Source organism: Urocampus carinirostris, chromosome 2, assembly GCF_059441175.1.
Source record: "Urocampus carinirostris isolate Australia breed hairy pipefish chromosome 2, RoL_Ucar_1.0, whole genome shotgun sequence".
In the NCBI taxonomy this organism is placed as follows: Eukaryota; Metazoa; Chordata; class Actinopteri; order Syngnathiformes; family Syngnathidae; genus Urocampus; species Urocampus carinirostris.
In genome coordinates this window covers 17085405-17101901 of record NC_142350.1, presented here as the reverse complement: position 1 = coordinate 17101901, position 16497 = coordinate 17085405, and the positions used below count along the sequence as shown (strand labels likewise).

At 37.1% G+C, this 16497-nt stretch overlaps 1 protein-coding gene across 2 annotated transcripts in view; it reads right to left on the bottom strand.

The window, feature by feature from the left end:
* Nucleotides 1–16497, bottom strand: part of csmd2 (CUB and Sushi multiple domains 2) — a 312145-nt gene that overhangs the window by 103524 nt on the left and 192124 nt on the right. For both annotated transcript variants that reach the window (XM_088329136.1, XM_088329135.1), the window contains 4 exons: nucleotides 6818–7020; nucleotides 6480–6671; nucleotides 5083–5221; nucleotides 3943–4130 (listed from right to left, as the gene is read on the bottom strand). In XM_088329136.1, the coding sequence (XP_088185262.1) occupies nucleotides 3943–4130; nucleotides 5083–5221; nucleotides 6480–6671; nucleotides 6818–7020 (722 nt within the window). The remainder of the gene's footprint in view (nucleotides 1–3942; nucleotides 4131–5082; nucleotides 5222–6479; nucleotides 6672–6817; nucleotides 7021–16497) is intronic.

Here is a 16497-nt window from a genome sequence, read left to right as displayed (position 1 = left end):
TACTATTTTAGAATGTCCATTACTAACCTAAACATTATATACCGCATTTTCCGGACTGTAAGGCACACCTAAAAAAGCGACCTATTAACCCCAATCACGGTAAATAAGATTAGGAATGCATAATTACAATGAAGTGCTTCTGCGTACTGTAACCATTTATGAATGAATGAAGTTTATTTCGTTTCTGAAACCATATTTCTTAATATTTGTTTTCAATGATATGGGTCTACTTTCTGATGTGTTTGTCAATTAAATACTCTCTCTTAATGTAGTATTAGTTCACTTTGCCTTGCAGTCCGTAGCACCTTGCATATGAATCAAATAATATTTTAAGGATATGCCTGAGAATCAAGTGTGCTTGATGTTTTCACTGTCTAATAGTTATAAGTGTTTTTCAGAGTTCACTTTATTTTGAGACATTACTTTATTTAAATATATGAGGATTTAAGTTTTGATGGTGTCGGTTTTGTTTTACTTGAGGTTAATTTATAATAATGTATTTATTTGCTGCAATTTAAAACATCGGATATAATGAATTCATCTACAAGAAAAAAATGACATTTAATGGACAGTATGTAATATTTGATGCCTCCCAGTGGTACAAAAAACTTTCATTCAATAAAAAACATACAAAAAACATTAATTTGAATATTAGGCAAAAATACGTATCATACAAGACATAAGAACGGGCCTAAATAATCCAGCCCGACCGGACCCGCCTCGTGGGCATAGAAGCCTGAACCAGCCTGAACCCAACCAGTTAACCTGATGTGAGGGACTGGGCCCAAAGTAAACCCAAAGCTGCACTCCGCCGCCAAAGTGCACGCTTTGGCTAAAGTATGCACTGCCCGATATGCAGCACCAAAGTGCAGCTTTGGGTTTACTTCGGGCTTGGTTCCCTAAATAAAGTGTGCATTTCGGTGGCGAAATACGTGCAGCACTGAGACGCAGCTTAAAAAGAAAAAGTACAGTTACGTCAGAATAATATCACTCAAGTAGTAGTAAAAAGTAAACATCCAAATAATTACTTTGGGCCCGGTTCATGTGTGGGCCCAGGTTCCTACCTCTATAGCATACCAATGTTAATTTCTATAAAAAAATCATAGGTCAAGACATTTATATTTCTTATGCATAGTGGAATACCTACCTGAGATCGCCGCAACGTTTGTCTGGCAACTTGTTGCTGCGCTGTGGTCTGTGGCACTGTTTTTTTTCTTTGCATTACAAAATACAGTGCCATATCGTGGTCAAATATTACACACTGGGGCTTTAAATTAAGTGCAGGAATAAAATACATGTACCTCTAACTTGAATATGTCCCTAAAACTTAGGTACACTGTAATCACCACAAAATTTAGTGAATGGTAATTAAGCACGACAAATGCAGTAATCCGATGAATAAGATCATATTAGCAAAATTAAATGCAAGGTAATTATGGACGCTGTAATGATTGTGTGCGCATAGTGGGGAGGACAGGGGGGTGCAGGGCAGGATTGCATACCTGTCAACATATATTTCTACCTCGTTATTTATACATGTTTTAATAATTTCAAATTGTGTGTGTGTGTGTGTGTGTCGTATACATATATATATATTTTTTTTTTCTTTTTTTTTTTTTTTTTTTAAGAGTGATCTTGTCTTGCCCATTTCGACTCTAGTGCATAATGACTCTGTCACTGATAGCAGATGACAGTATCATCTTGGATTGCTAATATTGTCGCGGTATTCTACAGTCTGCCGTGTTTTGAGGTGCCATGTTGTGTTTGTAAGGTTTAGCATTGCTCACTAAGGAGGATTTGCTATCATTGATAAGGGGAGAAGTTAGCAGAGGTTGAAAGATCTGAGATCGAGAGGCTGTTGATTCAAAATCACTTACTTTACAATTTCAAATAAAACAAACACTTTTAACAGCATATGTGTTAATAATTTTGCTTGTTGTAGTTTGCATGCACAAACTGGATGAGCTGATAATGATGGTTGGCAGTCTCTAGTGGTAGCTTCTGGGACTGCATATGAACTGTATTTCCTTTGTATTGCGAGGTCATTTTTTTGGTGAAAAACAGACAAAACAGAAATTAACGTGTTTAGAGCTGTTTGTATGAAGAGATACAACTGTATGTATATTTTAAAACTTAGATAATCTCTCTGGCGGATGTCTTTTGTCTCCAAAACGCTAAAATAACTGTCTTATCCACTGAAGCCGTGTATGCCCTTGGAGATGTACAAGCAGCTGATTGAGAGTGGCACTGGTGCAAGTGCCAAGGCCTGCCGGGTACGTACAAATGCTTTTACTTCGACTTTGCAAGCGTTTGAGCGAAGGGGACGATTCACCGGCATCTGCTCGCCAGCAAAACTTACACAAATACCTGTGCAGATTTTATAAGAGCCTGAGAAAGACTTATGGCTCAATATGTCACAAGGTTCTCAAGAGACGAGCAACCCACTAGAGGCCACCAGTCGATACTGTTTAATGCCTGTCTTGTGATCCGAGTCTTAAACACTGCTCACTTCCATATCTGACTAATACCCACCATGCCTGTAGGCCTTGGCATGGGTTTTCTGCAGCTTAGCTTCTGTGACTATTTCCTCTTGTTCCAGCGCCTGCGGTTCCAATACCGCTTCTGAGTATTTGACTGGATTTCTTATGCTGATGCATTTGGAAAAAAAGGTGACATTTCCAATCATTTTGGACAAATTTTAGATTGTTAAAATAAGAGCTGACTAATTGTTTCATTCCATAATCTGCATGTATAGTTCACTGAAAAATGTAGACACTCAAAATAAGGAGAGAAGACAGCTATGGATTTTGATCTTGCGAGGAGAACAGGTCACGACTGTAAAGATATAAACAATCCCAACCTATTCTATTGTATTTTAAATGTTGAACATGTATTTCCGACAAACAAAACGTTGAGTAGAGCTAGGCACTTAAAAGTGTCTGCTTCAGCCCTTTGGGCACGAGACTAAATATAATATTGTTGTATTAGACAGTTTGTGTTTATGTTTTTTGGTTGAAATGGTTTTTGTGCAGTGCCCAAATAAAAAGCCACAGACGAAGTGAGGTTAAGAAACAATTGAATTCTTGCAAAATCACCTGGGCAACATAGACAGAAAAACTACGTGCATGATATCATGCAAAGTGAAAATAACGCTAAGTGAGAATGAATGCATTGGATAAGACAGAAGACTTAAGATGCTTGTTTTCTTTTTTTGTTTTTTGTTTGTGTGTGTATGTCTATTGATGTTGATGTCAGTCCACGTTATTCAAATGTCATCCACCCATGAAATATTTTCGCCTACATATTTCCCCAGAGATCCCCATCAGACACCAACGGAGACATGGGGAAAAAAAAAATTCTTGGTAAACAGACTGACAGCACCCCAGGCAGATTTTCAATTTTCCAATGGCAGCCTGACCAAACACACACATGGGCTACTTGTTAACTTGCCATTGCTCACCAAATAGCATGACCAGGAGATTTTGTGCCAGGCTGTTTGCGCAAAAACCGGGGAGATCATTCATATTTTATCAGTTAACTGCTCGGAAATGAAATTGGAGGACTATGGTTTGCAGCTGTGTTTCTCGACCCATGTGCAGAAGCACGTTAGCCCGCTGGGAAACATTTTGCAGTGTGTAGCAGCAAATACTAATACATCTAAATATTTGGAAAAAATACTGGCCAAAAGAAAATAAAACTCCTTTACAGTTCTCATTTAGGCTCCACTTTTGTGACCAGGTTGTGTTTTATTACCAAGTTTATGACGGGATTTTGTATCGACTCTAATAAATGTGAAGCAGAGGGTGCTATAAATGAACCCAACTACTAGAATCACATTTTTTTCTTCTCAATTGATCAATTTAGTTTACTCTTGTGGTAGGCATTCCTCAATACATTATTTTAAGGACTCTAACGAAAGAGATATGTACACAAAGTACAAACCTGTGTACTGAAGCACAAATCCATTGCTGCTGAGGGAGGCATCACTTCGGAAGGCCAGAAAAAGTGTGTTGGAGCTGCTTTCGATATGATCGGGAACGTCCGTGCCGTAGAAGCTCCCCAGCAAAGGGCTAAGGGAATCTGGCCCGTCGTAGATGTGTAAAAAGTCGTAACTGGGCTCCAAGCTGAATCTGGTTCAATACAAGAACATTCAAATCATCCATATTTTACGGACATGTGTATTAGGGCTGCAACAATTAGTCGATGTTGTCAACAAAAACCATTAATAGGAATAGTCGACGATCAATTCTATTGTCGACTATTGATGCCAGACACGTTTTCCAACATGGTGAGGGATCACTACATGAATATCATCTTTGAGTAGAGTCGCTCATCCACAATAGCATCTCTGTTTCGAGAGTTACCGTACAGAATGTACGGTGTCAACATCAAGTACAGGTACCAAAACTTTTAAAGTCTAAGATACGGCCCAAAAAAAGACTACTTGCAAAGTTTGGTTTTATACAAACGTTTAAAGACAAATGACCTTAGACAGTTGAAAGAAGAATCCAACGCTTCTCTGTAAGGTTTAAGAAACCGTTGATTTCAAACTGTTGAGACTTTTTTCACATGCTTTGCAGTTGAACCATGCATGTACTTTACAAAGTACACATAGTATTTGTTTTATTTAGTGTTCTACTGCTGCTAATGAGACTCTTCTGGGTCTACAGGGATTAAAAAAGGTTACTTTAGGTTAGTGTATTTTTTTTTTTGCCTTTCTCTAAAAAGGACGTTTTTTTCATGGATCTATGTCCCTACTAATCGAGCAGTAAATTTCGTTGATATAACATACCATGTTTTTATTATTTCAATTTTATCTATAATTATTTTTTTTTCACAACTCCACAGTATGTACAATAAAGCTATTTTTTGTATTTTACCCATATTTGGTGTTTATTGTCATTTTCCCTCACGATAAAACCAACTGCATGCTAAATTAAAAATAAAATGAAATACAAGAATGAGAATAATATGCATCCAATTATTCAACTAATAATTTAATAGTCAACTATTAAAATAATCATTGGGTTGCAGCCCTAATGTGTATTTAGATACAATCAATCAAGAGTCAGTTCATCTTACTGGTTGAAGCTGAGGGCAATGACGTAGTCTTCCGTGACAGTCACGGTCCAGTCGCACTCCCTTCCATGGGGGTATGGTTCCGGATAATCAGGAGAAAGGATGAGACCACTCGGACCCCTCAAGTTTCCTCCGCATGGAGCTTTTCCATAAAAACGAACATATCGTATTGTTTTCCACAAAGAGCATACTGTTCGATCGCTTTCTTAGACATGCATGAGGCATTATAACCAAATAAATCTGTTGCAGTGACTGTTTCTTCGAATCTTTTCAGACAGGTTTTAGAGATTACATACCAGTTGCTGGAATGAAGAACTATTTAAATATTATCAAAAGTCTAGAAACTGCTAATATTCCATACGTCTTTGTAATTGGGTCCAACATAACCAAAGAAAAGTCAAGATCGGATTGATCTACTACTGAAGGAAACTTACCGGATTGTTTTGATTAAACTAAGGCATTAAAAACGACAACAACAACAAAAAGAGTCAAACAAGCTAATAACTTTGTTAAAAAAAAAAGACAAAAATAAATGCATTCAGTATGTATAATTTACATTGCAATCCCACAAAAGTGATTAATATTGTACACATCCACCTTTAAAAAACAACACAAATAACAAATTAAGTCATTTTGTTTGACAGACAAATTATGTGTAAACACAGACCAACAGACTATTTGACTCAAGCCTATTTTATACAGTCTTTCCTCATCTACAAAGCAATTTGATTAAAAAATAGGGTCGGTCATACAATCCAAATGCTCAAACCATGCATTACACAATTAAAGTCAATTTCCTCTTAAATTTAACAAAACAAATACTGAGATGTTTATAATAGGGTATTGCACAAAATCAGGTATATTTTGTTGAAAGTATTTCCTCGCTTCCAACCACGACTTGATTCAACATAACCCCAAAAAAGGTGAGGTGCAATAAATGCCAGTAAAAAAATTTTTTTTACCAAAACACATAATTATGAGATTTTTGGAAACAACTACTCCTCAAAAGTACTCTTGTTATTTGTATTATTATTCAAAATTGTCTTATATTCCCTTTCCCAAACACAGTTTCATTAAAATGTCCCCCAAAATGGTGTTGTCAAAGAGAAAGCAACCTAGCACCCTGCAAAGTGTTCGGGTTTGGTTGTTTTTTTTTCTACCCTACAATGATAATGGTAGTTTTGTTTTTGATAAAAATGTTTAAAAACCTTCAAAATGGGGTATTTTGTTTGAAATAAATGCAGATCATCAAAATAACAGTCTACTAGCTGGATTAGGTTGTTCGATACAAAACCTAAACAGGTAGGTGATATATCTCCTGCATCCATTCGTTCAAGACCCAAATTTGATTATTTTCTCCTTTGTTTTTGTACCCAAGATTTCTATAGTGTGTTTGGTACCTGTGCAAGTAGGAGGGTCCGGTTGCCAAAAGTAGCGTCCGCTGATCTCAGTGCAGGTAATTTTGTTGGCCCCCTGCAGGACGTAACCAGGGTCGCACTGGAAAACCACATGGTCGCCCGGTTCCCTGCTGTCACCGCCGCGGGTCCCATTAGTCGGCATGCCCGGGTCATTGCACGAGGTGGCGGTGGAAACTGAAGGAGCGGGGAAAGTATAAAAAGGGCCGAGATCAAAGAATTTACGGGGTAAAAATGTTAACCTGTCAGGATTCACATTTCTCGTCGAAACGAAACTGTCAAAAATCCTCTTTGATCATTACTGTGAACTTTAGCAGCCTCACCCGAGAACTGCAACGCGAAGCCTTGCTTGCTCGTGAAGAAATCGGTAGTAAATTGCAGGCTGATGGTGTTGAAGGTGCTGTGGGCGTCCGGCGGCAAGTTCGAGCCGCTCAACTCCCGTAGCAGGACCCCTCCGTCCTGGGGTCCATCCCAGATCCGAAGCACGTCGTGTATCTCCTCCGTGTGGAAAACCAGGAAATGCAGACTAAAAACACAAAGAGTTACAGACAGTGAATCTTTGTGACTTGTCACTCAATATTTCGTATTCTTTTTTTTTTTAATTGAATAACTTTTTGATAGCCATCCAAATTCCAAACATCAGCCTAATTTGAGGGAGGTTTAAGAGCTAAAGCCGAAGGGTAATAATTTCCTTCTTTGACTGGATCGCTGTTATCACTGCATTGCATGTGTCCTTATCAATAATCTTCCTGAAACCCGCTATTATGTGGAAAAAAACACAATGAAACAACTTAATTACAATTAAATGAGATGTGGTCCCTTTCAAACACAATCAGAATGTGTCGTTAACTGTAGAGGAAGAAGAGATTGGCATTCTAACAGAGCATGACCAAGGGCAATTGGGTAGCTATGCCTATCTTACGCCCCTTAAGACATTGTGGCAAAAAAATAAACCCCTACTTGTTCTGACTTTTTGGCTCTTAAATGGACCTTGCGGGTCTCATATTCTCTTTAAAAATATTTTGTTGTTGGGTTTTGAAATGAACTCGCCTGTGACCTATCTCTGTACACTGGGTTATGAAAACCCTGAACCTTTTAAGGACTGTTTGGACAGTGTCCTAGTTACAGGTCATTGTAACAGTCACTTTGTTTTCCAGTCCATACTGGTTACCATTTTTACGTCAGGTTTTGTTTGGTTTTAGTTTAGACATTTTTGTCATGTTAGACCACTTGTTTGTTACTTTGTTTCTATGTTCTGTTTTTGATCATCTTCCTTTAATTCCAAGCACGTCAGCCTCCGCTTATGCTTCCTTGCATTGGTCCCCACACAAATACATTGACATATTTATTGAATGGGGTGGTTAAAGTGTATTTTTTTTTTTTCCAAAATTAAAAATGTCAGTAGCTCCAAAACTCTTAATCCAATCGACGTAAAAATAAAGATTCAGTGCGACGTTCTAAACAATGAATGGATCGGGCTTGAAGACAAAAGTACTTTTAAGTATACGATGTACTACAAGATTCCTTCTTTATGAAAATTTACTTAATACAAGTCACCGGCATAAAAATAATAATAATAAATAAATGATGGAACAGTTTAACTGCAAAACAAAAATCAAGGAAAAACTGTATAATTATACCAAATGTGTTCAAAAATTAATAAGTAATGTTAGACCAAGCTACAGAACAAAGTGGCTAGCATAGACTTACAGTATATATGGAAGGATACAACTATGGTATTTTGGCTGTGGTGGCAGAAAAATATGGAAATGTCTTGGATAAATCAACCAATACACATGTCGTTCTATTCTTTATAATAGTAGAAATAACTTTGACAAACAATAAAAAACAAACTATGTCTAAGACGATACTCTTCATTAGATTTAAGAAGGTTTTTAAAATAACAAAAAACCTAGACTCTTAGAAAAAGGGGGGTGGCAGTATCAAGCAGAGACACAATTGACACGTTTATCATAATCACAGACTTCTGAAGAGGAGCATTCAATGGGTGTTTTGCAATGTCAGTGAAGTAGCGACTCCAAACCCCGATGTTTGGCTTTCAGACCCTACATCAATAAGATGCTGCTGTCAAAATATGTACTCTTCACTTTTATCAAAGGCAGCTATCACCCAGCTGGATTTTAGAGCCAGCGAGATCCGAACGGAAAGTAGGCCAGTCTGGCTTCTGTGGTATTCGTGAATCCGCGCAGTCCTTAAGAAGGTTTTTTATACAAACCTGCTTTTAACAACTAGTGTTTAGTCCTACTTTAGCATAAACGTTGAATACTTTTTTAAATATAGAGGGACAGTGAATTTAAAAATAAAAAAATCATTCAGATAAAACACCTGGTTCTGCTTTTGATAGTGTAACCTAAACCAGTGTTTTTTAACCACTGTGCATGGTTAATTGTCATTCTGTGCCATTGGAAATTGTCCAATGTATGTGCCTGTGTGGTCTAGCAGAAGCTACCTTTCATTTGGATTTACCTTAACTGGAGATAAAACAGCACTGACTGCTAGTGTACCGCGGGATTTTATCAATAAAAATAAATGTAACTTGGCTCAAGAAAGGTTGAAAAACACTGACCTTACACTATTAACATGTTCTCCATTTGAACTCCTTTGAAACTACAAACCACCCTACACCTTTATATATCGGTCAAGGCTGGGTAACTGCCTGTTTTACTTGCTGAAGGAGACATGAGCAGTAATTGTATAATGTTTTGTTTAGTAGCAGTTTTGTTTGGTAGCAAAGATTTCTATTAATTTATTTATTATCATTATTATTATTATCATTATTATCATATTTTTTTCACTTATCTTCAGGAGAGGGGGAGGTTTTGATTCGTTATGAATATTGAGTATATAGTATAACTGAGATTAATAAATATTACAAGTTGCTATTATCTATTTATTCTCTGCAATAGGGGATAAAAACAAAACTATGTACGATTGACTGTTGTGTTGAACAATTTTGTATATCAATAAAAACATAAAATAAGATAAAAAAAAAAAAAAAACTTTAACTCCCGTTACTACCCTGGACACCAGGGATGTGTAATCGGGGGAGGAAGATGAGACAAAGCAAAGTACGTGTATAAAAACGTGTAACTATTGGTTGGGAATAAATAAATAAATCATTTGAATTCAAATTTTTGTGGGGATGAGTAAATACAAAATGCCATGTTACATAATACCAGTGACATGATATCTGGGGAGGCAGTAGAGGCTGTGTGACATCATGGAGATATCAAATTAGAAACAAAGTAAAATAATGTATTTTTTTATTCAACGTTCAAATTAATGTATTTCTCCTTTAGCTTTACAAATTAATCATTTTGTAATTTGCCTAATTTGCTCATTATATTATGAAGAGTATAAATACAATTAAAATGTAACATCTAACTGTGCTGATGCTTTTGCCTCATGGCAGAGGGCAATAATGAGACAGCCCCAAACAATAGCATTAGTGTTAGCATTAGCAGGCTAACAGCATGTCAAACCATCCAGTAATGTATTTCTTGTTGCATGGACTTTTTTTTTAATAATGGATGATTACCTAGCTATTGATTCTACTATTCTATTCCCACCTTCTCATGCATAACAGTTTGATCATTTGTTAAATATACACGGCAGGTCAATTTTGATCACAGTTCCTAGCGCTGACTCATTCCTTTAAAAATAAATCAATAAAGACGGAATATACGATGAGAAAAAAAAAAAAAGCTGTCCTGGGATGAGATGAAAAGGCACGGGCGAATTATGTTGAGCTTGGATGCTAGATGTAAATGAACTGCCCGTCAGGACGACAAGGCGTTCTTTCAAGCAGTCTACCGGGGTAATGTCGCATCTCGCCGGGTTGCCACAAAGTCGTCACAGATTCCAAATATTAATGACTCGAGTTGATTTAGCAAGCCTGTCCTTTTATGGAGAAAGGAATAGTAGCGCTTAACAAAATGGAATATAGTAGGAATAACTCCTTTTAATACCCATTAATAAAATATATAGTATCTTCCAAAAGTAAAAACAGTTAAAGTTGTCTAAAAAGTAACCAAAAGTGGGTCATAAATGGACTTGGATTACCTTGATACAACTGTAGTGTCATTGATATAACACCGAGCTAAACCACCAAAGAAAAAACGGTACATGGGTACATGCCATTGAGGCTTTAATTTCCTTACCCAGATGATGAAAACTGCAAAAATACATTACAATGCATCAAGACCATGTGCCAGTAACTTCACAAAAATAAAGTATATAAGCTTTACACCTGTGTAATCTATTACGAAATATAAGTTTCATTCATCATAAAAATCGTTTTGTATTGACCCCTTACACGTGACATCACATTGCCTTCTCTGGCAAAATGAGAACCATGACGGACGGTAAGAGGCACTTAAGCGCACAGCAGTTGAATAGGCAGTTAAATTGAAACAAATACCAATTACCACACCAGCAGAAAATAACCACCACTCGTAACCATGGTGATTAATTCCTGTGCGGTGGGCAAGCTTCTTGGCTTGATTTGGAATTGTATCCCTTAAGATGGAAGACGGCAATGTTTATCTGCAGTCAAAAGGAAATACTGGTGTTGTGCAGAGGCAAGCCACTGGCAGGCTTGCAGCCCTCTACTTTTCCAGGATTTGCAATGGGCATATTTGTTTGCCTGGAGAGGGATGGGCGCCACCAGACTGTAATTGCCACACCACAGGAAATGGTGCCCATACTACCCTAATTGTTAAGGGAAGTACCCTCTGCTCCAGCCACCACGTTTGTTGCATTCCAAATTGATCAAGTTCTTATTAAGTAGTTATGAGTCACATTAAGACAATCAATGCAATGCGTTACCTCGCGCAAACTAGCTACGCGAGTGTCACACTATTATAATTTCCTACTTTGTAAATAAACTGCATTTATTGGGATTAACTAGGGATTCAAACAGTAATCTTCAGAATATCAAATGTATTTAAAAACTGTTCTGTGCTCTCCCATAAAGCTTGTTACGCTGAAATGAACTGCCGAATCATCAACAGATTAAATGAGAAACAAATGTTCAGAAGAGAAACGGTCAAGGCAAAACGCCAAAGAAAATGTTTTCAACATGTTTAACAGTCATCTCTACACAAAGTGCAAATGCTCCGGGCTTTACTGTTCTATTACATTCGCCAAATATTTAGAAATAAAGTTGCTTTGATAACGTTTGCGCAAGGGGGGATATTTCACGCCGGGGTGCAGTTGTTTGGAAAAACGAATCACAGTAACCAGTACGAGCTACAAAAAATGGTAAGCATCCAAACTTTTACAAGCTTTAAGATCAGCACCTGTGTATTGGGATACCCCGTTTAAGATATAGTGGTACAGATCATGTGGACTGAAGTCAGGCAGACTGGACGATTTGTTCAGAAGTGTGAATATGCCGGGAGGAAGACTATGTGGCTCGATAGCTAGATTTGCTAAGGTTAGCCTCAGTTTCTTTAGATATCGCCCTTTGTGTTTTCCAACAAGGTGAGCAAACTCATCCGACAGTTGAACACGATTATTTTGACTAGTCATTCTCAATGGTGTTGAATAGGGTAGCCATTTTTCTAGGTTATGTCGTCTGTTTACTGGTCTCGTCCACCATTTATGGAATTACTACCGTCCCTCAAAGTGACATCACGTGGTTTGGTCATGTGTGTGGGTCATTGGTAAGCTAACAGACTTTTGAATAGTCAAGGGCTGCTTGAGTGCCTGTCTCCCGAAAAAAAAAAACAATTAAAAAAAAGATGAATATTAAATAGAAAAACATATCTGGGTATTTGTGAGGACTATAAAGAATAATTCAATTTAATTAAACTATTTTTTTGCATGTACTAAAAGGCTGTTTTTCTGATGAAAGCCTGACAAGATAGGCATACCAAGCGTATCGAAAAATATATTCTTTTTTGGGATGATAAAATACTGAATAAAAGACTGGTTATATGACTGTGACAGTTTAATATATCATTACAATTTTGATGAGAAATTATTGGTGTTTAAAGGTGTTAAATTTATTATATGTATGTTTACTTAAAGAAAATTCTGAAATTGAAATTTCCTTGAATAGCACAACGGTTTGTTTAAAAATAAACATTACTTGACCTGACTTTTATTTTTAAAAATCACTGTGTAATAATTGACTACTAGTTGTTGGTGTATTGTTAAGTATATTCGAAAACTAGTCATATAAAGCTTAAGAAATAATAAAAACTTGTCACAATCACCCGGATCGGGAACACCTGTGTTCAGGATTTGGCGCCAACAGCCAGGACAGCTGATTGGCACACTCTGTACATTTAAATCCCCAGCTTCCGGTAACACTTTATCCGATTGTACTATGCGATCTGTTGCCATCTCCTCAGAAAGCCCGTACCTCCAACTCTTTGCCTGCCTCCTGTTTTTCTACCTGATATCCGTTGCCGACCCGTTTCCGAATTTGCCTACGACCTGCCCTGCCCGCCGGACTCCTGATCTCCCTTCCGAACACAACGACGCCCTTCTTCTCCAGCCCCAACCAACAACACGACGACTACGCCTGTCCACGACCATTCCCGCCAAGCCTTCACCCGCCTGTCAAGTCTCGACAATCCGTCAAACAACGGATCGAAGATTCACGTCTTGTCATTCCTTCCTTCCAATAAAAACCAAGAAACGAGTGCAAGTGATCTCAGTTTTCCTTCCGTCCCGCCTGACAAAACTACTGAAACACCAAGAGACCAAAATCCACAATTTTTTTCCAGCCTTCACCAAGGTTTTTATTTTTGGGGGTACCCGTAGCAAAAAAGATGGTGGACAATTATGATAGCTTCCTCTAGGTGATCCCCATGTTATGTAAAATAAATACAAATTTCTCAACCTATGAGCAACAAATGCATTTTTATACGACAGTTTATGTACTTTTGCAGAGTATAATCAATATTGTTTTGATTTCAGTTAATAAAGCGTTTTTGCCAATAGGATGTGCTAAATAATGCACAATTTCCCTTTCCGTGTTTGATCATAACAACATAAGAATTCCAAAATTCAATGACATGAGTTCACAATGTCACAATATTTATGGACTGGTAAAGTTAATTATCAAACTCATTTGTCAACTAAAAATTCCGAAACATATTGGTAGATATTTTTCAAAGGAAAATCAGATCAGACCATTTTGCTCATTTGAAATACTTTGCAATTTACTGGAAAAATAAATAAAACAAAATAAAAAGTGGATAAATATTGTATCATGGTTTATTACTAACTAGTCTAATTATTTCAATTATATGTTAAAATGCAATAATATAAGTTATATGTTAACTCCACTGGAAGATTGCATACATGATTAAGTTTTTCATATTTTATGGGGAAAAGAACACAAAAAACAGCAACAAAAAAGCCATTATTTACTTTTAATAACAAGTTATACTTTTTATCATGTTTTTGGTGTCAAATACGAATAGTAATACTTAAAATAAACAAAATTACTTTGGCAGTTTTGTAGAATTGAAATGAGTCACCGCATACAGTATAGTTGTCATAGTTGTAAGTGTTTTCAGCTATAACCTTTGTTATCTAATTTATTTATATCCTTTAGTACTAAGTGAGTCTTATTAAATATCTGTAGGATAAAGTATTAGTGGCATTCGAACATTTTCCCACTGACTTAATTTTTTTTTTTGGTATGTTTTTTTTTTTTCCCAAAGCCAACTCTATAGTATACAAATGTTTGTAAGTGCGCTTGTGAAAAAACACAGTCTTGTTGTCAACTCACAAGCCCACAATATTTGTTTTTATTTATTTAATTTGTTTAATTAAAAAAAATATATATATCACTGCTCATTAAATAGCTTGTTTCTACACCTCTCATCCCTTGACCCAGGTTTTGATTTGAACAAACAGACAGGAAAAAAAATATATCCGTGCTCCTTTACCAGATATACAGTAATTTAATTTTGATAGGATAAATTAACATCATGGTAAAAGAGAATTAATAATTTAAATTAATAAAATAATAGTAACAAACATCATTATATTTATATACAGTGTAAGAAGATGAGGTGACTACAGGAAGTGATGCTAGGTGGCCGAAAGACTAATGCACATAAGATAAATTTGGAAAGACAGTGCAATACACAATTGGATAATGGAGCATTTTTATAAACATTCAAAACCTCCTAAAGCACGGCGGCGCAGTGGTTAGCGCTTGTGCGGCACAGTTCATGTCATGGGAACCTGTCGTGGGTTCAAATCCAGCTCCAGACTTCCTGTGCGGAGTTTGTATGTTCTCCCCGTGCTTGCGTGGGTTTCCTCCGGGCACTCCGGTTTCCTCCCACGTTCCAAAAACATGCATTTCAGGTGAATTGGCCGGTCCAAAATTGTCCCTAGGTGTGAATGAGCGAATGAGTTGTCTGTCCCTGTGTGCCCTGCGATTGGCTGGCAACCAGTTCAGGGTGTCCCCTGCCCACTGCCCGGAGATGGCTGGGATGGGCTCCAGCCCCCCCGCGACCCTAATGAGGATAAGCGGTACGGCTAATGAGATGAGATGAGAAAACCTCCTATCTCTAAGAATCACACTCTGAGAGCCTAAAGTGCATCCCAAGAAACATTTGCAATCACGTGTGCAAATCGTAGGCCGCTAAAAGTCGTGTAACAAAGTTTTTCCTATTAATTCTCTCCTCGTACACGTCTTGAGGTGATAAAACAGGTCAATCAAGTGTCAGCAGTCCGCACTAAAGCAAAGAGATAGTCCAAGGATGCAATTTATTTGGTTCTCTTTTGATTTTGCTTTCATTGTTTTGTATTCATTCGAGAGAAACAGAGAGAGAATGGGAGAGAGCTTTGAATACAAAATAGTCAGGCTGCAATCGCAAATCCAGTGGGGAGCCTGGCTAGGTTTGTGTATGTGTGTGTTATGAATAAATGTAGGACAATATTTGTGTCCATGTGTGTGTGTGTGTGTGTGTGTATGTGAATAGAAAATTAATAGATTTTAAAACATAGTTAACTTCATTTACATATTATGAAAACAGTTTAATTTACTTGTCTGTGGCACAGGTTGCAAACAACATCACAGGGAGGACATCACAATTATAAAAAAAAAAATAAAAAAAATAAACAGATGTGGAAGCTAGAACTGTCAACGCAATCCCGTTCCATCATAAGAAGCTGGATTTATTTATTTTTTTCTGACAGGAACAAAGTATTACATCCTTGCAAGGATTGATTTCCCCTAGAGCACAACAGTCTGTCCAAAAGTAGAGGGCAAGCCGGGCATCCTGTATAACAGTAATCAAGGAAAATAGTCTTCCTTCAATTGCAGTTTATTTCAAAGTACTGAAACGTGATGTTCTCTCCTATCCATTAAACTAGGAAGCTTTTGAAGCATTCGTTTTTTCTTACAGGAATGTTTTCCGAGAGAGCTAGCATCAGGTATGTTTTTTGCTACACGAGGAACCCCTTGATAAATGCATTGCAGATTTTTTCTCATGAATTATGTGGGCAGGATCAAAGCATGAAGGGAAGAAGGCCTACGTATGTATGACGGGGAATTGCCAGCAAATTAGAAGTACCGAACCCGTTAATGAACCTTAGCAAACAAACCATGAGGGATCCAAAAATGTCTGAAGTGCAAAATATGTTCTGTACATGATGCATACCAAAAGCAAGATAGCGCTAAATAGGAATATGCAATTGAACATAAGTCATAAGGTACAGTACCGAGAACTTTTTGGCACATTACCACATTGCAGTCTTCAAATGCTAAAAGCTAACCCAAATGATGTGTTTTAAGTATCAACAATATGTGAGACACAATCGTGAAGTGGACCAAATTATTTCAAAATGCTATATTTGAAATAAAAAACAAAAGAAAATACGTTTTTCCAAAATATTGGCCCCCTGTTCTCTTAGCTCAGCCAACTGACTCCAAAAGTTCCCAGATGACATCTGAATGATCCAATGTATTCTTATATGATGCATTTTTCAACATTTACAAATCTCCGGG